Below are 25,532 nucleotides of genomic sequence, written 5' to 3'. Positions count from 1 at the left end.
ATTCATTTATTTACAAAGAATACAAAACTGTCCCCCCCCCTTGAACAAATGTGAAACAATAATACCATGTACATAACAATTCCATCTGCAATGCCGAAACTGAGAAACTGAGGAGACGGACGCATGTCAGGCACAACGGGGGGTGGGGGGGTGGGGCTGGGGCTGTATCACCTCACAGGTGAGGGCCTGACTCACTGAAACCATTGATCATTTCATTTGTGGTGAGGCTGAGATTTACTCCTGGCGGCGGCTTCTTTGCGTCCCTGTTTCAACCCCTAGGGAAAACAGAACAAATGCATGACCTTAACATAGCGCTGCTGTTAAAATGTGAAATTAACATAGCTCTGCTTTTAAAATCAAGGCGTTACATCAACCATGAGGCTGCAGCTATTTGGTAAAATGGTTCCATCAGCAGAGAGGCATAACATCATGAATGGAACATCATCCATAAAAAAGGCAAACCTCATACCCACATTGCTACATGTCTACTCCCACTACTCTTTAGCTACACAGCACAAGTGGCTGAACCTGTAAATACCAGCTGGGATTCCGTTACATCTCTTGCATTACGACTGGTGAAAAGGAGGTCAGGCTATGTGCACATACCAGGTAGTATCCAGTGTGGTAGCCGCTCATGTACCAGGAGATGAGCATGCTGCCCAGGGCCTCGTCGTCCACCATGTCAGGGCTCATCGGTGGAGGTGGTGGGATCATCTATGGCAGCAGGAGATGGGTGTGATCAGAGAACACAAACGCTGAGATCTGGTGAGGTTTCTGCTCTATACACATTTGGTCTCGATTTATCAGGTGTATATTAGGGGTGTCACGGTACACAAAAGTCACGGTTCGGTACGTACCTCGGTTTTGGGGTCACGGTTCGGTACGAAAACGGGGAAAAAAAGCAACAAATCCCAAATTCTGTTTTTTTCCCCTTTGAATAAGTCTGAATTCTGCTTTTTACGCTATTTTTACCATCAGAAATAGTGTCTAATATGTGGGAATGAATAAATGTCCACTATTTAATAAGATCTAGGCAATCCACACAAAAAGGTTTTACTCTAGAGCAGTGATTTTCAAAGTGTGGGGTGCGCCTCCCTCTCAGATGTCTGTATTCCAGCTGTTTGACAGGGCAAAGGCATTTCCCCCCACTTTAAATCTTTATTGTACACAAGTTTGTAAACAGAGCGCATGTGTGGAGTAGCCTAATACTCCCACCAACCCCTCCCCCTGTTGTATTTGTTTTATGTAGCATTTGCGTTTGATGTAAGCACTAATTTGGAATCCTATCTAAAAGCGGCCACTAGGCGGCAGTGTTTCTTTAGTCAACGTCAAAATACCTACATGTTCAGAAGAAGAATAAAACGGCAGAAGAAGAAAAACTTCTAAACCCTGTTGAAAGATACCCGCACTGTCTGACAGACAACGGGGTGGGTTTCACTTTCCCAGTAAGTACGGGAAAGAACCCTGTCAGCGCCTTAACGTTATTGGATGTGAGTTTTGTTTAGCATAATATGATTACGTTCGGTCATCTAATGGATTATTGGAACATGACAAGGAGTCATCGCCTCTTCCTCACCGCAGCTTGCCTGTCTGCATCCGCAGATGTCTGCTTGACCGCATCACTCATCCCACGCGATGTATGTTGCTTGTTTACAAGTTAACAGCTTTGTCAGTGTTATGTAACGTTTAGCCGCAACGCGCAACTATAAAGGACTTTGTCGCGGCTACATAACGTTACATTGGCAAGCTTACCTCGTTGGCTTGATGTTGACAGAATTTGCAAAACAGCTTATCGCCACAAAACGTCCCATTCTGTGAACGCGGATTTCTATGGCCCTTGTGTTGTTTTGGTGTGTCTTCTTCTGTGCCGTTTAATTCAATTCAATTCAATGCCGTTCAAACAGCGTTTAGGTGCTTCTGGATTTGACGTATTCGTCGTGTCGTTTCATGTACCGTGAAACGAGGTACCGTGAGGGTTGTACCGTAAACTCACGGGACGAATACATGTACCGTGACACCCCTAGTGTATATGCAAATGTGTGCTTTTGTATACAGAGTTCAGACACCCTTGCTTAAAGGTCAAGTGTGTCCCACGTGCTACTTCCTGCCGGTGAAGCTCCCCGCTGTCGGGTGAAAAGAAGCGGCTGGCAACTGCACATGTCTCGGAGGAAGCATGTGTGTGTCTACGGCTCTCCCCAGATTGGCAGTGGGGGTGGGGCAACGACCGGGGCAGCAAGGGGAATTGGCCAAGTACAATTGGGGACAAAATAGGGGACAAAATCTGAATAAATAAATAAATAAGTGTATAATCGCCTGAAAATAAGAATTGTTGTGTTTACGTTATCTTCGAATGTGTCCTTTATATCTACATAGGGAGGGGTCATGTTTCTACACTAGCCCAGAACAGACAAACCAAAACACTCACTGGTGGGCCGCAGGGCATCATCATGGGAGGCCAGGAAGGAGGTGCGGGGCCCGGACCACCAGATCGCCTGCTTCCCCCCTGTAGAGGAAAAGAAGAAAGGCTTCAAAACACCCTGTGATCTACCTGGGTAATACCGAATTCACAAGAGAGCCACCCACATCTCGCATATTTTATGCACATTTTGCATAAAAAGGATGCTTCGACAACAACCCTCCCTAGTTTGTTCTGTTTTACATATGAGATATGAGTGCAGTCGAGGCCATTGCCCAGTTTCTGGAAGGAATCTCAGCAACTTCCGAATATACCACATTCTGCGAGAAAGAAGACCCAAGAGCACACCACCTCAACCATTTTTTTATTTATTTTCTATTTTGTAATTGTGGTTATACATACTTACATTCATATATACAGTGGTACATTATGTCATTATGTCACTCCAAGTAAGCCACTAGATAAGAAATTCATACTCAGTGCTAAACTCATACCCAGTCATAACAGTCTACTTAAAGACCACAAGTAACAGGTATCAGAGAGGGTCGATGACGTATCAGACTGAAAACAAACATTGACTGAGTTGAAAGAGGGTTGAGAGGCGGGACAAAGCGTGTCAATTTGATTTGACAGTTCTGAGGACTGGAGTTGGCGTTCGCCAATCCTGGTGCTTGTATGGAGTCTAATGTGTTGTAGATTTATAGTTCTCATATCTTGGTTTAATTTTTCAGCTCACTAATGAAGGGCTCAACCTCCTTTGCTAGAAAGACACACGTTCCCGCAAGTAACGTGCAGATATAAACTGGGGATCTATAAACAGGGTTCATACACATTTTGACCAAAACGTGGCCCTGAGTCTCTGGTCTTACCGGTTTGGAGCCTGGCATGGGAGGCGGGCCTGGGGGAAACCCAGGGAAGCCGGGAGCCCACGCTGGAGGAGTGTCTCTGTGGGGCTTACTCTTCTGGGGTTTGCTGTGCGGCTGCTGTCTGTGTTGGCGAGGCGTGGACGACCTGTCACTCTCCTCCGTTGAAGATGCCTCCTTTACCTAAATTCCAGACAAATATTGCTTTAACTTCGTTTACATGAATTTTCATCTTTGTGACTACACACAGAAAGAGTTCTGGAAAAGTTTCTTCTTCTTAAAGTCGAAGTGAACCGGAGGCGAATGCAAATGCGCGAGCGTCGGAGACTCAAACAAATCTTGTCTGAGATGACAGGGTTGAGAGGCAGACCACAAGCCGCACAATGCCGGGTGTCGATGATTTGATTTGACAATTCTGGGGACTGGCTTTGGCATTGGCCAATCATGGCGTGTTCCACCCCCAAATCGAGTGGGATTCAGCATGTTGTCGTGCTACGCGAGTGGGATCCTCGGAGTACCAGGCAGCCACCTGTTTCGTGCGGAGCGAGCGGACAATCCGATGCATGGGTGCTGCCCGCCTGCCTGGAATCTCCGAGGGGCGACCCCTGACAACCACGCTCTCAAGTGCGCGCCTTTATCGCTATTTCTGTAAATACGATATTCCTGGAATGCGCGTTTTAACGAGCCAGTTACATTTCTTTGCATTCTTAGACATTATCGTTTGTGTTTTTTGTTCATGTTTCATACAATTGGCCATGTTAGTAGTTAGTTTATGGGATAGGAATTCTGCCAGATGACAGGCACTAGGCGCCATTTTCTTCATTTGGAAGAGAAAATTATCCTGAAATGAAGATTTGATTGACAGCTGCCATGTTGTGATGATTGGTTGAAATGGGGTAGAAATTTGATAGTAGTAGGTGATGTCAGCAAACTGTAGATTACTGTTATCAATGAAATCTTGAAAAATGAACTTTTGATGTGAAAAAGTGTGAAAAACTAAAGAAATTAGATTTTTGTGATTTCTTTTGGCATACATTATTAAATAGGTGCACTGCATACCCAGGTATTTGAACTAAAAGAAAAGAAAAGTCATTTTTGGGTTCAGCTCGACTTTAAGTTTGCGTGAAGAAACAATGAGGTAAACAATATACAGGAAAAGAACAAAGAACAGAGTTTAATTTATCTATAACCATTATCCAAATTAATTTACAATGGATAGGATCCAGAATATTAAATCCTTTAACAGAAAATCCATCATTGGATTTGGATCCTTTTGCATTTTTGGATCCTTTTGCATTTTTAACTTTTGGAACTCAAACGACTCAAAACACAACATGTCTTCTGGCTGCATTGCATTCTGATCTATTGAAGCCACTGTCTGTGATTTTTTTTTTTTATATATCTGCCTCTTCTATGATGGATTTATCTCTGTTTGATTGTAGCAGGTCGGTGCAAAATGGTGACTCCAGAAAGATCTCCTTGCTCTTTTTTGATTCTGAAGGACTGACCCAAAAATGTTGTTTTCCATTATTTTTGCTATCAAAGTCCACTGTAGCTTGAAAGATCTCAACCTGAAGTCATGTCATCTACATTTGGCCAATTGGCCATGGGTCTAAGAAAAATATACCACCTAACAACAAAATTTACCCAGAAATGCAAAGTATACCAGCAATAGCTGTTTTTAAACACTGTTTTAGGGTGTTTAAGGATTGTTTTCTTCATCTAATAGTACGTATGGTAATTGTATTTGCACCACCATACCTTGACGTTTGTTTCCTCCTCGACTTCAGACTTCTCTGAAATCAAGTCTTGGAGGTTCTGCTCCTCCTGGTTGCCGTAGTCTGTATAAACAACTATACAAGTGCTTCTCTCCTCGTCTATGGAGGAGATGGTGGCTGCATACAGCTGGCTGTCCTCTGACCAGTAAGCACAGCATGAGTCCCCAACCTTCCACTGTAACAACATGAACACAGGCATTTGAATTGTAACATAAGGTCAAAACCTAAGCATAGCAACAATCCCAGTGTCTCTGTCCTGGACTGCAGTAATTTAAATCAAGGATTAAAGAGTAGGTGGATGAAATGCTCATTCAGATTATTGTAATGTAATATACAGTATTATGGAAATGCTAAAATAAACCATAGTCCTGCTGCAGCTGTCACTGAGGTATCGACAAGCGACTTGTATTGCTCATCTATATTTTCAAATGATTCTGTTTACCAACCTCTTTATCTGGAGGTGCATTACATCTTTTTCTGCTGTGGTTCTTTTTGTTGTTCTTGCGCTTTTTTCCTGGATAGTCTTTCTTGGACGAGGACGACTGAGACTCATCCTCACCCTTAAGGGCAGTCTGGCACACAAAAGAAACAACAGAGCAAAGGAGTGAAGAGTGAGCACAAACAGACAAAGATTTGATCCACTCTCATTTCCAAATATTGCTCAAATTGTGGTTTTAGTGTGAAAGTTGTACATGATGTGCAACATGTGGATCAATTGTTCATATGTATCTGGACGTAGATGTGCCAAACTGGTTCTTTGGTGTCTTGTTTTACCTTAAATGATGCGACTGCCTTGTCGTAAGCCTTTATCAACGCTGTGTCATCCCATATATCAGAATCATCACTCTGAAAAATTAAAAGTGAAAAGGTACAAGGATCTATGCAGAGTATTCATCTTTAGCCTTTCCCACTATAAATGCATAGGTTCATGGACCAGATGCATAAGGATGGTGGGGACTCCTGGATGGGTGTCTTTTGGTTTGTCTTTGCACAGTCCAGTGTTTGCAAGCTGGCAGGAATACATGTTGACATCATGTGAATAACCTGCACTGTGGAACAGTGTCAGTGTGTCAGTTTTTTCCTTTCCCGTCTGTTTGGTACCCAAGCTTACGTGAGATGGAGCTGAGGTTAGCTAACTTAGCTCGTCATCTCAGCCAACACTAGCCTGGTCTGGGATGTGCCACTTGTGCTATCATTCTATCCTCAGTAAGGTTAGTACAAGTACATCATCACTTACGTGTCCAGTTCCACGTGTAAAAAGCATTTCTTTGCATCCATTCGCCATGACAAACACAGAGATTTCACCACTAACTGCTAGGCTAGCACTAGCAGCACCGGAAAACGTGCGTCGGAAATGGTGACGTACCACCAAACTGATGACATATATATCTTGCGACAAGCTGGTTGGCTTGGCAACGACGGTAGTTGTGGATTTAGCGCTATTTTTGCAGAAAGATCGACGTGTCTTGCTGAATTAGTTGTGTTTTAACCACCACCTAATGCCACACGGATTGTAATCGTTGATTTTCTGACGATGATCAACTCTCCCCTCAGTTCTTTGGGTGCAAAAGTTGTCGTGGCTGCATCCAGCGACGAGAATCATCCACCAGAAAACATCATTGATGGGTAAGTTAACGTTACCGATTTACCGTTAACTAGCCCAGCTATCTCGTTAATGTTGCGTTAGATTAATTGAAAAGCATTAGCTACATTATCTCCGCTGCGACTTGCTGGTAAACTGCTCGTTGGATAAACGAGCGAGTGAAGCCATATTGTGTTGTTTTCCTCTTTCACCAGAAACCCTGACACATTTTGGATGTCCACTGGGATGTTTCCTCAAGAGTTCATAATTCGCTTTGCTGAACCCACGAAGATATCTGTCGTGACAATGGACTGCTACAATGGTAAGACACATTTAACGTTGATAAGTGTCAGCCAGCCTCTAGGGAGGGATCAACATTACATTTTATTATGCTCTTCAGCCTGTGATAACAGAAAGCATCTTGCAATTGCCATACCCACAGCACAGCCACAGATAATGTCAAATTAAAATAGCTAGTCAAAACTCAAAGCAAGATCACATATCTCTCAGGGTTCCCATCCAATTGAACTGAAAGTTCTAAAACTGAATGACAAATTACAATTATACACAAGTAGCCTACTGTAGTAGCTCAATTCTATTTGACATTTCCTATCTTCTTCTTGGGCGAATATCATTATTCTATATTATTTTACTGGCATGTGTGTGTGAAGGGATTAAAAATCTCATTTGGTATCTTGTTTAATTATTATTATTTGGGGGGTGATTTGGAAAATGTGGGACACACCCTACTAGAGATGATTGGCCATGTGGAAATAGAGCTAAAAACAGTCACATGGCATTGTGACATCACCTTTGGTTTGGTTCCAGAAGAGTAATTTGTCCATTCCTTTTCTCCGTCACATTTAGAAAAATAAAGAAGAGTTTTAAGCCCAAACCAAATGGGGACAAGCACGCTTGTCGCTTTATTTGTCACAACACCACAACATGCATCGGTGCATCCTTAATTGTATATATCTCTCAAGACATATGATTGCTTGTTTTATTTCATCTTTATCAAAGGTGTAACTGATTTTGTCTGTGTAACGTTCTAAACTTTTCTAACCATTTATACATAACTGGTCACGAGCACTGATATTGTTACACGTGGTTCTTTTGCAGTGAAGCGACTGAAGATAGAAAAGAATACCTCAGATAATGCTTCTCACTTCGAGTCTGTAGCAAAGAAAGGTAAGGATGATCATCTCTGTCTATCTGTTAGGACACACATTTTTCAAATGCAGAAGAATTGAAATTTCTATCAACAATACTCATTTCATTGCAGAATTTGAACATACAGAGGGGATTCTTCAGTCAAATTCGATTTCAGTAAGTTCTGATGGAAATATTCTTGCACGAAACGCATGAATGTATAGAATTAACAGATAGAGCAAGATAAAGCCATCACTTCTCTCTCTTTTTTTTTTACAGCTGAATGGAACCAGTGCAACCCACCTTCGTTTCATCATCACCTCAGGATATGATCACTTTGTCTCGGTGCACAGAGTCGGTGTGGAGAGTTAACGTCTCCACACTCGGATTGATGTCTCTTTTCACTGTGCCTAGAGGCAAGTAAAGCCTTAGGGCAAATTTTTCTACTTACAGTATAAGGCATATACGATTTAGTCAAATTAAATATGAATGAATCTCATTGTACGCTCAGTCTGTTTTGATAAGGGACACACGTGCGCATGCATGCGCGCACACACACACACACACACACACACACACACACACACACACACACACACACACACACTGTTATCTCATGCCAAATAGCTGTAACGGTGGTTGGGAATCATGGTCCATGAATAGGTGATGTGCATTGATTGCAAAAATCAATGAATGTATAAACAAAATTAATTTAGTCAACTCAATCTTATCGATACCATTGCAGTTTAAAGCTTTTGGATGAAAGCCGATGTGCCATTTTAAATCTGGTTCTAAATCTGGACTTTGGTAACCCATACTGTATGTTTTTGTAGTTGTTAATGCATTATGCACGTTGTGGCTGATCACCCCACATTGAAATGTTCCTGTTCATTTTGTAAGGTCATATTCGGCAAAGCTTTTAAATAAAAGAGTTAGACTGCGAAGAATGGTAGATTTACTCACAAAACGGGAAAAGATAAACTGTTCCTAGTACTGACTGAGAGATACAGCTAATGAACTAATTAAGAACAGTGAGGGCTTAAATTGGCATCCATGCCACCCCCCCATCAGCAGAATTGGACAATCCCATAGAAATGGGAACTATGGGTCATGCAGCTGGGGGGGGGGGCAGGGGACCAGATGGTTTCCCGGCCAACCAGCTAGTCTCTAAAGACTGCAGGCCTGCTCACACAAAGGACCCAGGAACACCTCCAGTACTCTGTCTCCTCCACACACACACACACACACACACACACACACACACAAACTCCTATCTAGCTTCATGGCCGTTCCAGCATGTCGCTAGCGAAGGGTTGAGCAGAGTGCTCGGACCCTGTGGGACTCCCTCCCCAATTACTCTGCTGACTGTGAGCAGCTTGGGGACTTGCTGAGGCTGTGTATGTCTGCTTGCAGGGCTCTGGATAAACCAATAAAAAATATGAAATACATTCCTGAATAACTAGTCCCCTGCCATTTTACAACAACTAATTGCTTAGGGGTATAAGGTTGGGATACAGTGCATTTGAGTGTGAGTTTGTAATGAGGCAAGGTAGAAATTGATACAGTGTTATTGACTCATCTATTATTCATTGGTATTAGAAATGTATTGTAAGGTTAAATGTATTGCCAGGGTTACGCCCTGAAATGTACTGTAAGACAAACTTTCCATTTCTGGTGTTTTTTTCTTTTCTTTTTGCATATTGGTTGGACAGGTTTGCAAACGCGCCTCCTCCTCGTTGCTAATTAATTCAGACCCTTTTGTGCTTAACTGTCGGCTGATCATCAGAATCCCAGCAGGACACGAGTACATTATTATCATGTCACTGCAGGACAGGGCGAAATGATGACTGCCTAACTGCTGTCCAATCACACGGAGACATCTGCTGGACCCACACTCTGTGTGTCCAGCTGACTTACCGGTAATAAGAAGTGAGATATGATAAGCCATCCCCTGCCCAATCGTTCTGCTGCAACATTACATTTCATAATTGAAAGTGCTAGGTTTGATGAACAAGCTAAGAAAAAGATAAACACTCATATGGAAAGCTATAGAATTCAATACCTGCAGTAGTCTGCATTTACACATTGTAAGATTTAAAATGGATTGCCTGTTCAGTGCTTTTTCTGTGTTAGTTTTCACCAGGTTGCCATTTGAGCACATTAGCAATAGCAGTAATTGGAGAAACCATAGGATAGATTTACCGCAAGGTGTATAGTTTAGTGTTTGTTTCATGCTATATATGTATGCTTATTTTATGCAGTGATGTGAGTGTAGTTAATGTTTCTTATATGGCATCTTGAACCCCCCCCCGCGCCGTAATTATCTTTCATGTCAAACCAATGACTTTGAATTCCTGCTTGTTATTTGCTCGGTGTGGTCCTCCTTTCATGTCAACGGCGGAGCAGCAGAGACGCTGACAATGGGCCGTAATTTGATTTCAGTTTTGATGGGTGGGTTTTGATTTGGTCCAATCAGCTCGGTTATGACAGATACCGAGAGGGAGCGCGAAGAGGGAAACACTATCAAAAGGCTGGAATTAGATGATAATAAGGCGGAGGAAAACAATCTTCTTGTTATTTAAGTCCGAGAGGAAGCGTGAATGACAATGAGGAATTGACAAAGGCAAGTTGAAAACACAGTTTCAAGCATTCAGATTTATTTCTGATTCTAAAAACAGTATTTGTTTGTACAGTTGTGAAATAAATAGTACAAAGTATCTTATAGCATACAAGCATGTATGTGTTACTAAGCAATCTGTCTTAAAATCTAATTCCTCTTTGAGATATCTAACAGCACAACACATTCTTTATATTGTGTTGCGCTTCAACAAGGTTCACCAATATTCCTTTCAACATGGAAGTGCATTAAAGTTAAAAATAACAATCATAATAATCAGCATACAAAGCAGACACAATGCAGACTAGTGCAATATCCTGTTTGTTGTATGTATTCCCTATTCATGCATGAATCAAACAGAGCAAACCGCACAATATCCAGCATGGCAGAGAAGCCTAAATTAATGAGTGGGTCTGCTGAGATGTATGCACAATCCTACTTTTAATTAAACAAGAGCCAAAAGCAAAATAAGTGCTCCAGCACTGATGCGCTGTTGACAGAGCTCTGATGATAGTCTGAGGACTGAAACGTTTGCTGCTTTTTAACAAGTCTGTACACCCAAACTCTTCTTCTGTTTTGGCACTTAAGAAGACTAATGCAATGATAGATTTAGCATCTATCTCAGCAGACACACTGATTCATTGAGGCTTTTTTTTTTTTTTTTTTTTTTTTGCCCAGGGACGATGTTGTGCCGGTTGCAATTTGCAAAAATTTTGATTCTGTTGAATGTTGAATTCCTCATCCGACGCACCCGAGGAAGCTCTCTCTGAATTGTTGCCATTACCATAGGTGCACTATCACAGTCTGTTTTCCACTTCCCCATTTGAATAATATCTTTTAAATATTTATTTATTATATTTCTATGAGAAGTTAGGGCTGGAAAAACACGAGTCCATTGAGCGCGTGAGTGTTGTTCATAATCATTAGAGTTCCACTCAGTCTGTCTCTCCCCAGACCTCTGCTGACCTGCTGGGGTAATGTAATGTAGTAGTGGGGTGCCCAGCAATCTTGACGTGAGCAGACTCATTATAGAGATTGCCACAGTATTGACCAGCGCAGTGTGTATCTCTGTGTCTGATAGTCTGTGTGAGCCCCCCGAGCACCCTGAGTAGGTGGACCAGTTAAACTTTTGCTTCACAAACTACTTTGCCCTTGTGGGGAGGTGGAATAGCTCCAAAATAGTAGTGCCAAATGGCCTGGGCTGCTGCTATGAAGGAGTGTTGTCTCCAGCTGGACACATGCCAGCCAGCTCTCATCAAATTGGAGGGACACTGGAGGCAGCAAGAGAGAGATATTACTGGGATGCTACCCTTGTTTCTACTTCCCCCCCCCCCCCCCCCCCCAAAAAAAAATATTTGTTTGTATCGCGCACTATCCAGCCCCCATCTCATGAACACACGCACGCACGCACACACACACACACACACACACACACACACACACACACACACACACACACACACACACACACACACACACACACACACACACACACAGCTTGCTTACAGAACATCATAGATGATGGAGGATGGAGGATGCACTATCGTCCACTAAACCAAATGTTTTCATGGTCTCTGCCTATGTTTCTTATACTTTCATAAAAAAAAGAAGAAAAGTCACCCAAAAATTCCAATTTGGACAATTTTGATCACAGGCACAATTTACATATTCCAATCTGACCCACAATCAAGCCAATCCAGAAGTTTGTGTTCATAAAGAAATGATTTAATGTGTAAATAATACATCCAGTGGAATGATGCCATGCTTACTGAGTGAGTGAGTGTGTGTTAAGACTTTAAATACAGTAAATACAGTAGCACCTGAATACACACATGCAGTGGCAATGCCTTATATTTAGAACTGAGATGCTGTCACTGATCATGCCCAGAGAATGACTAAAACAATCAAATATATTAACTGCACTACTGGCTTTGTTTGCATATTGAGTTATCAAATTGAAGACCTTTTCACCCTCGATTTGATTAAATTTAGGGCTTAACATTAATATTTTGAGGTTGCAAAAAACATGGGTAATAATTGTGAACAGAACTGCTGTTCACATCATAAGACTTGTGTTTTGCATTATGATGTCTCATGAAATTTTATAACTAAGATGCATGTGGCCAAATTAAGATGCATGTGGCCAAATAAACTCTTCTTTGAGACATGAGATGATATCATATATCACCGTCATTTCTCAGGCTTGTAGGGGACATGTGTGAACCAATGTTGATTATCTTGCTTACCATGTGTCATCATAGGACATTAATCATGGAATAGATAAATCAGCTATTGTCTGGCCTGTATCAACTAACACTCGAATGGTGTTTTCTAATTACAAAATTCTACATGATTGATGAATGATGAGTGACCCTGTTCGAGTTTGGCGAGGAAAATTGGAAAATATTTTCTTATGAACACTAAATAACGAAGTATTTACTTTGAAACAAGTCTTAACGGTGTTATCACTGTTTTTATTATTGTTTTTGTTTTTGTGACCTGGACATTAGTCAATATAAAAATACACCATATTTTACAGTTGAATAACCCGTCTAAACTTACATCTAACAGAGGAGATGCCTTCCAGTTATTAGAAAGTGATCCTAAATTGTACCCTTATGGTGTGCAAACACCTAAACATCTGTGGTGAAGGAACAATCAAGTGTCAGTGTCCTTTTGACTGAACGTAAGTGAGTGAGTGAGTGACCCTCGTTGCCCTCTCAAATCTCTGTGGCAATGACATCGTCATACGTTTGTAACCCTGAGCTGTAGGTGGCATCCATGCCTAGCTCTGTGCGGCTCTCCAGTTCAGTGGTCAGTTCCTTGAGGATCCTCTCCAGGTCCTGGTTCTTCTTGTGCATCTGCAGGTAGTTGATCTGGAGCTGCTTCTGGTACTTGAGGACCCTGTCCTTCTCTTTGTTCCACGTCTGCCTCTCCTGCTGGAAGCTGTTGGCCAACCTCTCTTGAGCCTCCTTCTCCTCCCCGAGCTGCCGCTTCAGTCTCTCCACCTCCCTCTGAAGGGAATTGGTGGAGGTGTGCCCCCTGTTCTCCTCGCCCTGGCCCTGGGCGGGGGAGACTGTGCCTGGGTTTAGCCTGTCTAAGGCCTGGGCCTGAGCCTTCAAATTCTGTTCATGCCTCCGCTCCTTGGCCAAGGCCAGGTCCTGCTTCATCCCCTGAATGTCTGTCTCCAGTTTGCCCACTTTCTCTCTAAGCAAGTTAGCCTCATTCTTCTTGCGCTGGAGTTCATTTTGGCACACCTGAAGCAGAAACAGTGAAATATTCAATAGAGGAGAGAGACTACTTTTTTTGACTGATACAACACGGCTAAACATTTGACAGGTCAAATAAGCGCAGTTATGATATGAAGGCACTGTATTATATAACTGGGCTAGAACATAGATATTGCAAAAACAGTCTGAAGGTCACAGTGGAGTGCAACACTTAAATGCAGGCACCCTTCCATCTTACAAGTACCACCACGTGGGCGTTTTAATTTGTCTTTATTTGAACTGTAGTGTGTGCTGAATTGCCATCAACGAATAACAGACCCACCTCAACCTCTACTGTGCGAGAGCGGATCTTGTCCTCATGATCTTTGTTGTGTTTCTCGAGCATCTCCATCTTTGCCGTGACTTCCTTCGCTGACGCCCGGAGGCTGACTATCTCATTCAGCCTGTGTTTGACGTCTGCCTGGCAGTCTCTCAGCTGCTGCTTCAGCAGGGAGATCTCCCCCGTCTTCTGGCACACCTACATGGGGACGGAGATCATTGGTGAAAGGTGGAACAGATTAATATTTATGCCACTTGAAGGAAAGATCCACCCCTCAGATACACTGCATACACTGTTAGACATCATCCATTTATGAACACATTCATCATTCCATTAGCGATTTGATGATGAAGTGTTGCCATTTACATTTTTGATGTAGCCACACTCCGTCAACTTGCCTCATCTACATCAGTTAGTGATGTCCTGCACTTCTGAATGACTTGTATCAGCTGTGAAATTGTTGCGTTTATTTTTTCTTTTGCTATTGCTCTTCAACTACACATATAACGCGAAATTTCGGGAAATTAGTCTTAAAATCAAAATACCTGTTCCGTGCACACAAAGTGAGACATACCTTTCCCCACGATGAAAGCATTATGTGAAGGAGACATGACTAGAAGCAGTTTGACATTGAAAAGAGCTCTTGCTGTTTGATTCTGAGGGACTGATTATACCAGTGGTTCCCAACCTTTTCCAACTCAGGGCCCACTTTTATGTCTCAAAAATGTTCGCGGCCCACCTCCGACCCCATAAATACAAAGGCCATATAATGCGTTCTCAGAGCACTTTTTTATTGAAAATTGAACATAAAGGACTGAACTGAATACAGGAGAAACATGTTGGAAGCTCCACAGTCACTAACACAGCACCTGTAACATGTTGCAACACCTTCAGTATTACAGTTTTCAAGGAGCTGTCCACACACACACACACATACACACACACACGCACGCACACACACACACACACACACACACACACACACACACACACACACACACACACACACACACACACACACACACACACACACACCAATCATTCAAGGAGCTGTCCATCAGCACCACACAGATGTCAGAAATGACAAGCAAGGGGCTGTCTGTAACAGGCTAATTAACAAATGATTAATAAATAACGGTATCCTTCAACAATGGAAAAATGCATTCTCATAACAATTTGACATCCAATATCAGATCCAAACAAAATCCAAATATCAGAAGAAAGCCCATTAAATCGATAGGGTTACAAATAAACACAAACCCAATATAAAGATGATGTAAAGATGAAACTTCAATTCAAGCAAAAACAATAACATCAAAGAAACAAAAATCATACTTTTTCAAGTATGATTTTTCAAAATCTTTCAAAAAAAAAAATGAATTTTTTTTTTTTTTTTTTTTTTCCAAAAATCATACTTTTTGGGAAATGATTTGGCGGCCCACTTGCAATACCTTCGCGGCCCACCAGGGGGCCGCGGACCACAGGTTGGGAATCACTGGATTATACCATTGATTGATTGAACATTGACATGTAGGATAGTTTCTTTTGCCCAAACTGCCCAGTTATCAATGGGAATAATATGGTACATTGCCAAAAGTTATTTTACATGTTTTACAATGGATTCTAAGTTATGTGGCTTATATATGTTTACATCTTTGCAGCAGTCTGCAAGGTTGTACAGGATTATCATGTACAGGAAATGTTTCAGACCCAGCTGAGATCACACACATACACACGTCTCACCTCCCACTGGGTCTCTTCAAGTGTGGGGGCCAGCTGTGTGCTCTCTGTCTTGTACGACCTCAGTCTGACCTCCACGAGGTCCCTCTCCCGGCTCAGCTTGGAGACGTCCTCCTGAAGCCTCTCATTCTCTGCCTGTACATCAGATTAATTTCTCATTTCATTCATTTATACACGTGTGTGAAAAGTAGCATATCTGAGCAGCACCTGCTAAATAATGTTTTGGTCTCAGATGGAAAAGTGTTAAAACGCTGACTCGTAATTGATTCAGTCATTTGTCTATCTGAGAACGACGGGTGAAGGCGAGGGAGGCTTGATGGGATGAGGACCAAGCCGAAATAGAAGAGAGGAGGTGAGCTGACCTGGAGCTGGTTGACCTGGAGCTGCAGTGCTTGCTGGGTCCTCACAGCCCTCTGGGACACCTGTCGCAGCTTGGTGGAGCAGCGCTGCTTCAGCCCTTCCATCTCTTCCGTGCAGTATCTCTGCCTCTCGTCAAACAGCTGGCAGGTGTCCACCTCCTTCTCCTCAAAGCTCACCTGTTGTAAGGTGGAGAGGAAACCTCACAATTTGTCGGACAACTGTACAACTTATGAAGAGTACTTCAGACAGGACAGGACATAGCTTTCAAGTCTGAAATTTACCTAGATCTCCTAGAAAGATGAACAACATTTCACCTTTACGCCAACTAGGGTACTGCTAGATGATGTCACTAGGTTGACTGTAGAGTACTGTACTGTACTGTACAGTACAGTAGTGGAGTACAGGCTAGTTAAGTGTTGGTAGTATTGGATTTTGAATTCTAACAGGCTCACAGCATACTGTATGTCGTGTCCCTGACTTGGATTGTGGTTGTTTTGATTCATCAAAATGTTCCAAATCCTTACTACTGTACTGTACTGTACAGTCAACCTAGTGACACCATCTGGCAGTGGCAGCGCCCTAGTTGGCAAAAAGCGCAAATGCTGTTCATCTTTCTAGCAAATCTAGGTCAATTTCAGACTAGAAAGCAGTGTCCTGTCTGAGGTGAAATACAACATGAACCACAGTCATATGATCAAATGTTTCATGTCCTCTTTCATCTGGCTTCCCACCTGCAGACATGGTATACTGAACAAGCCGGGAACGCGGTAACACACGGGGGCTCGAACCTGTGGCCCTTATGTTGGTATAGGCAGGGAATCTCCCGCTGCACTACCCGGACACCCTGCTTTTGCTTAATTCAGTGTAAGAGTGCGTGTTTGTTTCCCGTGAGAGCTTGGTACCTGTAGCTCCTGTAGCTCAGACTCCCTCTCCAGCAGCCTCTGCTCCAAGCGCTCGATCAGTGACTCATCTGTGCTGATAGGGGACCTGCTTCCACCTGCTGTCTCAGAGAGGAGGCTCGGCTCATCTGCAGAAAGCAGGGAGCCGGCCTCCCCATTAGTCTTACATGCCAGCCCACTGTCGTTTAAAGCGGCCCCGGGGCTAGAGCCGAGGTTAACGCCGTTCCCGTTGACCCACGGAGGGAAATTGGGTTGCACTCCCTGGCCGTTTGCCGGGGCTGAGCTGCCGACGCACTGAGTGACAGGGCCTGTGGAAGCACTTAGGCTGCCACTGGTGCTGTGGGTGGGTAAGCTAGACATCGAGTTGCGTCCCGAGTCAGAAAGGGTCCCTGAAATGAGAGGAGACGACGCCGTATGTTAATGTCAAATTCATCTGAAATTCATCATAACTCCATTTTAAGGCAACGCAGTATCGATAAACAGTTGCAAAAATACAAACGGTAATCCTTTGTGATGAGACCTGAGAAGGTGTCTTGCTTCTGTCTGGCATCTGGGCTCCTGGTTTTTTCCAGAGGGCTGAGGATGTGCTCCAGGCTGTGTCCTGTGTCCGTGGAGGATGTACTCCTGGGAATCACCGGCTTGAAGGCAGTGGAACGGACCAGTGACTTCTCAGCAGTGGTCTAGAAGAGCCAAATGACAGACAGAGAGACAGACAGACAGACAGACAGAAAGACAGTGGTTTATTTCCCTATTCCCCCCCTCTGTTTTCTTTCTTCAGTGCGGCTCCTCTTAGCTGATAGCAGAGCAAAAAGAGCCCAGGATGAGTCACACTCGAAATCTTCAAAATAATAATGACTGGCTTTCACAGAGATAAATATTGTCACGTGCTGGAAGCCTACACAAATGAAAAGGATAGATTTTTTCCTCCCCAATCGTGTCTTTTCGTATTGGAGAATAGAACCGCCGACGCGTGCAGAATTGCTTCACAGCCTTCACTACAAGCTGGCAGTAAGGCCACACAGCAGTAGTTGCAAGTTAAATTCACTAGACTGTCATAAAAGATGAAAACTCATTTCAAACGATGAACTTATACTCCACGTGCCCCATCTGTGCTGTCCAAGAAGCTCGCAAGCGCTATAGCGTATACCTCCCCTCCTCTCTGCCCTCCTCCTCTCCTCCCCTCTGCATCCAGCATCTCTCCCCCTTGTGCTGTCTGCGGGAAGATGAATAGCCTTTCTCTCTGATATTAATAATATGAGCTACTGCTGAAGTGGAAGAGCTAAAGCTTGTGAGCTCAGCATTCCTTCTCACTGACTTCATGATGCGAAGTGGGATGCCTTCCCCTGTTCTTTCTCTCTCTCTCTCTCTCTCTCTCTCTCTCTCTCTCTCTCTCTCTCTCTCTCTCTCTTGCGCATAGTCTCTCGTTCTCTTGTCCCTCTCTATCTCTCTCTTGAACTCTCATCACCCCTTGATCTCTCTTTTTCTCCCTTGTCCTCTCTCTCTCTGTCTGTCTCTTTCTGACGCGCTTCCTATTCCTCTCCTTTGCCCCGGGGAATAAAGCCCTATTGAAGGAGACTCAGTGTTTGCCTACGTCTCGCTTGGCACAGAAACGACTCCTCTGAGAAGATCAAGGCGTTCTCAGGTCATTAATCTTAAGCTGGGAGGGTTCAGCGCGGGTTATGAGGAATGGCGGCTGCCTCTTGAACTACCTGCTGTTGCGTGGTTTATCTTTATAACGTCGCCGTGAGGCTTTCAAACGCCCTTTTCGTCTTGCTTTCGTATGACTTGTTAATAAGGTCTTGTTAATGACGGTTCCAGTTTAGGACACTTTGATAATGATGTAGAAAAGAAAAGTCAATGTGTAAAGTAGTTGGTCTTTAGTCTGTCCTTGGTAATAAGTGTATGTTTTAGTAAAAGCTTGACAAAACAAGCTCAGTAGTTTACTCACTCTTTCAGTCGTTTTTGCCGGCATGGGCAGCAGTTTGGTTTGCACTCGCCCATCCGACTCCCCATCTCTGTTTCCTCCACGAGCATGGTCCTCCATTGGTCCTGCTTTCTGGTGCACTGGCCTGGATTTATGGTTCACCTTGAAGGGAACAGGAAAACATTTTATAATAGTCAAATGTTTTACTCGTGTTTTTATTCCTACGGACCCATCGTGCTTTCAGCAGGTGAGCTCACCTTGATGTAAAAGAAATCCTCGCTTCGCCCCGACTGGGAATGGGAGAGGCCTTTGGAGGACGAGGAACCCTGGGTGAAGCCGTACTTCAGTAGCCCGTCCAGGCTGCGACCCGCGGTCTTCCTGTGGTGGCTGCTTCCCTTTCTTAGCTTGTACTCGGACGCCTTGCAGTGTTTGCTGTGGAGGCTGTTGCCGCTGACGAGGCTGCTGACACTACCCATGGTCCCGTCGGCATAGGTGGGTGCAGGGTGGGGTTGAAGCACGGGCGGTCGAGTTATACAGAGGTGAAGAGAAGGTGCGACTCATGACCCCGGAGATGAGTCTGTGGGATAAGACACAAAAACACAGTGAATACAGGCAATATCACTGTTGGTGTTGTATTGGAAGCAGTAACGTGAATAATGTTTGTCTTTCTAATGTTGGTCAGTTGTGACCAACTGTATTCAGACGTTCAGTGTTGAAGCAGGTGTGTTCACATTTGCAAAAACAAACAAAGTGGAGAGAAAACAGAAGAAGAAAAAAGCTGACTTGGCACTGTGCCCAGCTCTGTGTGTCTAGATTTATGGCTCAGCCGTTGAATTTGACAAATAACCCTTTGGGTGCCCTTCCTCTAAACAAACTGGTAATTAGGCTTCTTACTGCCTGCTCAACACTTGGCACTGCCATCTGAATAACACTAAACAGCCCTTTTCTATAGTAGTATAGAATCTATCTTCTTGCTACTGCGCGTCTTTCCCATAGTAGACAGACACAGCAAGATGTAATCTGTTGAAATCCGATATGCTGTAATAGTAATAGTAAATAGTGATAAACATGGGGGCGTGGTGGTGCAGTGGTAAGCTGAGCTCTGTCGCCTCACAGCTAGAAGGTGCTGGGTTCGATTCCCACCTGGGACGCTGTGAGCGCTGGAGGAATGCGTGCCCGTCCGCATGTCCTCGAGTGCCCGCCGCCCGAGGGGGGGGGGGGGGGGGGGTTCGTCAAAAGGGCATTTCTGTGTGGAGTTTGCATGTTCTCCCCGTGCCCCCTGCGGGTTTCCTTCATATAGGAACCCCACACCAAAAACATGCAATATCTCATGCAATTCTCAGAGGAAACTCTACCAAATTAAAATACTTCAGTCTCCTAATTGCTCATTTTGTCCTTATGGTAATCCAGGGACATATATCCATATGATATGGGAATGTCCAAAAGTAATGGATTTCTGGAAAATGGTTTGTGAAATACTTTCTCTACCATTGTTGGTAATTTTATTCCTATGCTTCCACAAGTGCTGCTCCTTAATGATAGCTCTGATTTAGATCTTTCTGTATCACAGAAGCGGCTGTGGCTAGCAGGCCTTACAGCAGCAAAGAAAATGATTGTCTGTAGATGGAAACCTCCCCATATTTTATCTAAGCGGGAATGGTTGCTCTCATTTCTGGATATAGTGTCTATTGAAGGATCCATTGCAAGAATGAACGATGCAAAGATTCCAAACATAGACTTCTGGGATGCTGCATTGACAAAGATCAAATCCCTTGTTTAGTCGCTGATATGGGGTCCTTCTGGGGTTGAGGGGGGGTGGGATGGGGGGTGGGTGGGCTCAATCAGAACAGAAATATTTTATTTATCTCTTTATTTTAACATGGGCTATTCTTTCCGTTTAATCTTGCCTTCACTAATAATTTTGTTTTATTCCTATTTTTGATACTGTGGTGACGATATTTACTGTATCTTGAATATTGCACACCTTCACCTAGTTGAAGAAGTAATGTACGGTGTATTTCATGGCAGGTGTAATGTCTATGTTTCTATATTATCAGAAGTGTTCTGACTGTCCTTGTTTTATTATATATGATATATAAAAATAAAAACAATTGATCATAAAAACAAAAACAAAAAACAACAACAAAAAAACATGCAATATCCTGGTTGCTGATGTGGTGCCTCCTCAGGTCGTTAGGGGCGCCTGTTCAGAGGGAGGGGAACTCGTTGGAATAGCGTGATCCTCCCACGTGCTATGTCCTACCGGTGAAGCTTCCCCTGTCAGTTGAAAAGAAGCGGCTGGCTAACTGACCATGTCTCGGAGGAAGCATGGAGCCAGTTTCGGCTCTCCCCAGATCAGCAGAGGGTGGAGCAGCAACCAGGATAAATACATTTAAAAATTAGCACTAATGGGGGTGAAAAATGGGAGAAAATAAATAAATAATGATCAACATTATTTGGATAGCGCCTTTGAAACCAGTTACAAAGTGCTTTACAATATTAACACAATAAAATGGGGTCTCGAGTTTCAAGATGGAGACCAGTCACGTTACCTCATATCATAGCTATAGCAAGCAGCTCTCAACATAAGTCAAGTGTGACGTCTGTTATGGTGTGTGTCTCCTGACTCATCCCCAACTGACTCAACCCCATCCTCAATAGCCAATCAGCCCCTGTCAATATGTCTGTTATGACGTCGCTGCTGAGCCTATGACATGGCAGTATATATAGCCATGGTCAGCGCGTCATCATCCTTTCCCTGATCGTTCACCTGAGTGGTGGCTGTACGTGGGCTGATCGTCTTCTCTGGAGCTGTGTTTCGCCCCACCCACCTCCCCAGTCCACCACCAATGTCTTCACTCCCGAAGAATTCCCTACAGGGGGGATTCTCTATCCTAGACTGAGCAAATGCCCTCGTCTCTCACCACAAGAAGAGGGTCATCTTACCACGGAGTTATTACGCCAAAATTAGTTGCCATGCTCTTTGTGAATAAAGCTTGCTTGTCAAATTTTACCCACTGGTCTCTCATGATTGAAACACGAATAATATGAAAAGAAAAGCAGTTACCGTAAAATGATTTTCACCAAAACAAAAATAAACATAAAACAGCAAACCTATAAACCAGGGGTCACCAACCTTTTTGAGGTCGAGGGCTACCTGAAGGGTAGAGAGTCATGTGGGGGGCTACCTGTTGAAATTGCTTGATTTACCTTTAAATAATGAGTATTATGCATTTAATCGAGACATACACTCTTTTCTTTCACTGTTGTGAAGAAGAACTCTTCCTCCCACTCCTCGTGAAATTGGTAATGTTTTTTCTTTTTCTTTTCTGCCATTGTTCTTGCTTTCCATCATTTAGCTTAGCCGACTGATATAATCATTGGCAGCTGGCAGTCGCACTGTTGCAGAGTGAATGACGTAGTGACGTAACGTAAAACTAAACTTTGACCCCAGCCCAGGCGGATCAAAATAGTTAATCAATAATTAATTATATACAGAAAATAAACGTTTTTAAAACGTATGCATTGTTAAACCAATTATCTTCTACATTCGTGTTATTGTGGGAAGGGAGGAGAAAAACAAAATAATACATTTTTCTGATTATATTTTTTTGTTTGTTTTTTTCTTTCTTTCCCCTGTGTCTGAGCCTGTTTGTCTGTTTTGTCTTGTTTGTGTTCTATAAAAATTTAAAATATATATAAAAAAAAAAAAAAATCTGAACGTGGCCTGCGGGCGCCACAGCGCCACCCCGCGGGCGACCAGGTGCCCGCGGGCACCGTGTTGGCTACCACTGCTATAAACAATGCGAATAAGTGCATAATATTCTAAAAGGTAATATTGCTGCATAAGTCTATCCAAAAACAGATATGTCCTACACTCTTTCTCTTCCAGCATCTCAGTCAGGGAAAGCAAGTCAAAAAGTGTGTTTTAAGAAGAGATTTAAAAGAAGATACTGATCTGGCTAGCTAATATGCTCTGAGAGGCCGTTAGGGGCCCTAATACTGAAGTCCCTGATTGCCTTTGGTCATGGGTCTTGACTTTGGAGTGTCCAAAAGGTCTCTTGTCTGATGATAAATCATCAGCGTGATCGTTCCCTGATCGTGAAAAGACCATTGAACTAAGCACGCTAAACATTTGGACAGATTAGAGTCGTGAGAACATTTGTGTTAACATCCTCTTCTACAATCCACAAGGGCTTTTTATTCACAGTTCTCTTTAGGGTGATGCGCCCTTCTATCTGCCAGCCCCCACCAACACTTTAGGAAAACAGACCCCAGATGTCGCGAGTCATGATCTCTAACCCACAGGGGGAAAGTCTTCTCAGTGATCCCTCTAGCTCCATGCGAGCTGATCAGGCCCGTGTGCCCCCCTGACCACCTGGTCCTCAGCGCTTAAGCATCTCATAATGACCACAGGAACAAAAGCCTGGGCCAAACAGCCCGCCATAACAGCCCCATAATGCTGAGTTACACTTAGTGAGGGGCTAATCCGTGGCGAATCCCTCTCTGCATGGTGGCGTTGGTAAGATACACAGAGTCGTCGGCGTCCATTGTTCTGAGGCCTTTGATTGGCAGGCTTGAGTAGGAAGATGCTGAATAAAGGAGGGTGATGCTGAACATGGCTGTCACTTGTCATCACTCAGAAAAGGAGGAGAGGAGAGATGAGGTGTGTACAAAATAGATGTTTCGCGATAACGAGAATAATGGCAACAAAAACAGATAGCAAGCGATAGAGAGTAACATACTCAAGAAAGAGGCTGGCTTGGGAGGAGGAGAGTTTGTGCAGTGGCTATGGCATATTTATCCTCTCTATTTCTGCTGAATATATGACAGCAGTGGTGTCAACGACAAATAATTTCGCGGTGAAAGAAGGCCTTTAATCATGAAAGGCAGCGCGTTTACAGCAGCTTGGAAATCATCCCTCGCAGCCTGACACCAAACATAAAATCTTAACAAATTCTTTGATTCAGGATGGAGTGCAAAACATAATCTACAAGGTAAACAGCTCCTGGAGATGTTGAGTAATGGCATATGCTGTGCTTGAATTAGCAGCACCTGTGCAACGTACACAAAGCAAAGCTATCCCACCACGTGCCACTGGTGTAAACAGTCCCTGACGTGGCCGTGATGACTGCCTCTATTCCCTGTGTGCCTGCAGGATGCCTGCCACTAAATCCCCAAACAGCCCGTCTTCCCCGTCAATTTGGGATATTAGCATTCACGGCCGACATAAGCCTGCAGTCATGAAACAATAGATTTTACTTACTGCCAGCTCCAACTACGCATCCATCTCTAGCCAGGCTCCAGCAGAGCAATCTATCCCGTCCTGGAGGAAGTGAACGGACAGGCAGACGTGTGTGTGTGTGTATGTCCTGGAATAAACCGTCCGGCAGCAGCAAGTGAAAGCCTCACACTATCGCAGCAACCAGGATGCTCTGCTAACACTGTTCTGTTGAGGGGGTGGGTCTTCCTGCTTTTCTAGTCAGTGGGAACCCAGCTTTGCATTATAACTGACATGGAAATTCAGTTGTGTGCGTGGGCGTGTGTGTGTGTGTGTGTGTGTGCACACGTGTGTGTGTGTGTGTGTGTGTGTGTGTGTGTGTTTTGCGACCTCTCGCTCCCCCCAGGGGAGCCAGTGTACAACATGTGCTCCCATAGACCCGGCGTGTGCCGCTCAAGTGATTAACTCCTATCCTACACAAAGGATCCTTTACACCCCCTTTGTCCCCCCCCCTCCTGCTCTCCCCAGTATCACCCGCAGACACCCCCCCACTCCTCCATCGACTAACTGTGTAATAACCATTCATCCTCCCCTCCCTCCCTCCTTCCATCAATCCCTCCCTCCCTCCCTCCCTCCATCTCTATCCCTCCACCCAGCTCTGGGCCCTGCACCCACCCTGAACAAACAACACTTTGGCTGGAGGAGAGGGGGGCCCGGGGGGGGAAAGGGCGCTTGGCGTTGCCCTCTCTCTTTCCTCTCTTTGTCTGGTGAAGTGTGCCGCGCTTTGTGTGGACTCTTGTCTGCCCGCTGATCTATTCTCCACGAAAAGGCCCAGGACCATATTTGAGTGTTAAATAAATGACTACTCATCACAATGAGAGGCCTGGAGAACTTCAGTTTTATAGTGATTAACCACCATACTTCGTCCATGCTGTTTGCTCGCTCACACACATACACACACACACACACACACACACGTATACGCACGTCCTCTCTCACACACTGGTACACACACAAACAACACACACTTTCACCACACACTTCTCATTGCTGTAGTACACGTCTCTGAGAAGCAGCAGAGCCCTGGGCGTCCCATAGAATACACTCTGTTGACAAAAAGCCATTTGGATGAAATACAATCAGGATAACATGCTGGGTGCTCTGTTCCAAACAGGGGGGAGAGATGGTCCCTAAACGCTGTTGCTGACAAAACAAAACAAGTATAAATCCTATATTTTTGTCAGAGATAAAAGTAAGTAGACTTCCTTTTTGTGTGAGGAAACAGACAGGAACAATTTTGCCCGGCAGCGTTCGAGATAAACCACCATCGATATCTTCACCAAAAATCAATAAAGGGGCTTGTTGAAATTCAACTCATAACATGACCTTAATGTGATCATTCAACCTGTGCAGAGAGACTTGCACTTTATATTT

At 43.9% G+C, this 25,532-nt stretch overlaps 3 protein-coding genes across 4 annotated transcripts in view; 1 reads left to right on the top strand and 2 right to left on the bottom strand.

Annotated features, from left to right (window-relative positions):
* Positions 1-6,398, bottom strand: smn1 (survival of motor neuron 1, telomeric). Its single transcript, XM_083644303.1, has 8 exons — positions 6,295-6,398; positions 5,832-5,903; positions 5,504-5,629; positions 5,041-5,232; positions 3,286-3,462; positions 2,426-2,503; positions 607-714; positions 1-275 (listed from the first exon to the last, which is right to left on the bottom strand). Exons 1-8 carry the CDS (start codon positions 6,340-6,342, stop codon positions 213-215), a joined length of 864 nt encoding a protein of 287 aa, XP_083500429.1. The 5' UTR covers positions 6,343-6,398; the 3' UTR covers positions 1-212.
* An 84-nt stretch (positions 6,399-6,482) lies between these two features.
* On the top strand, positions 6,483-8,198 carry hspb11 (heat shock protein, alpha-crystallin-related, b11). The gene is made up of 5 exons (XM_083644325.1): positions 6,483-6,683; positions 6,855-6,961; positions 7,759-7,827; positions 7,922-7,965; positions 8,068-8,198. The coding sequence occupies exons 1-5, from the start codon at positions 6,592-6,594 to the stop codon at positions 8,158-8,160; spliced, it is 405 nt and encodes a 134-aa protein (XP_083500451.1). The 5' UTR covers positions 6,483-6,591; the 3' UTR covers positions 8,161-8,198.
* Positions 8,199-12,157: 3,959 nt separating this feature from the next.
* The window catches only part of lzts1 (leucine zipper, putative tumor suppressor 1), a 20,945-nt gene continuing 7,570 nt past the window's right edge, over positions 12,158-25,532 (bottom strand). The window contains exons 1-9 of one of the 2 annotated variants that reach the window (XM_083644294.1): positions 24,144-24,199; positions 19,135-19,454; positions 18,902-19,039; positions 17,474-17,633; positions 16,957-17,342; positions 16,057-16,230; positions 15,698-15,829; positions 13,958-14,152; positions 12,158-13,662 (exon numbers count right to left, since the gene is read on the bottom strand). In XM_083644294.1, coding sequence (XP_083500420.1) covers positions 13,126-13,662; positions 13,958-14,152; positions 15,698-15,829; positions 16,057-16,230; positions 16,957-17,342; positions 17,474-17,633; positions 18,902-19,039; positions 19,135-19,353 — 1,941 coding nt within the window. In that variant the 5' untranslated portion in view covers positions 19,354-19,454; positions 24,144-24,199 and the 3' untranslated portion in view covers positions 12,158-13,125. Of the gene's footprint in view, positions 13,663-13,957; positions 14,153-15,697; positions 15,830-16,056; positions 16,231-16,956; positions 17,343-17,473; positions 17,634-18,901; positions 19,040-19,134; positions 19,455-24,143; positions 24,200-25,532 lie in introns of those variants that run through there. The other variant, XM_083644293.1, reaches the window with a different exon arrangement.

This window comes from Poromitra crassiceps (genome assembly GCF_964638095.1).
Source record: "Poromitra crassiceps genome assembly, chromosome: 10".
In the NCBI taxonomy this organism is placed as follows: Eukaryota; Metazoa; Chordata; class Actinopteri; order Beryciformes; family Melamphaidae; genus Poromitra; species Poromitra crassiceps.
The sequence above is the reverse complement of the archived record's forward strand: the minus strand, read 5'-3'. Positions and strand labels throughout refer to the sequence as shown.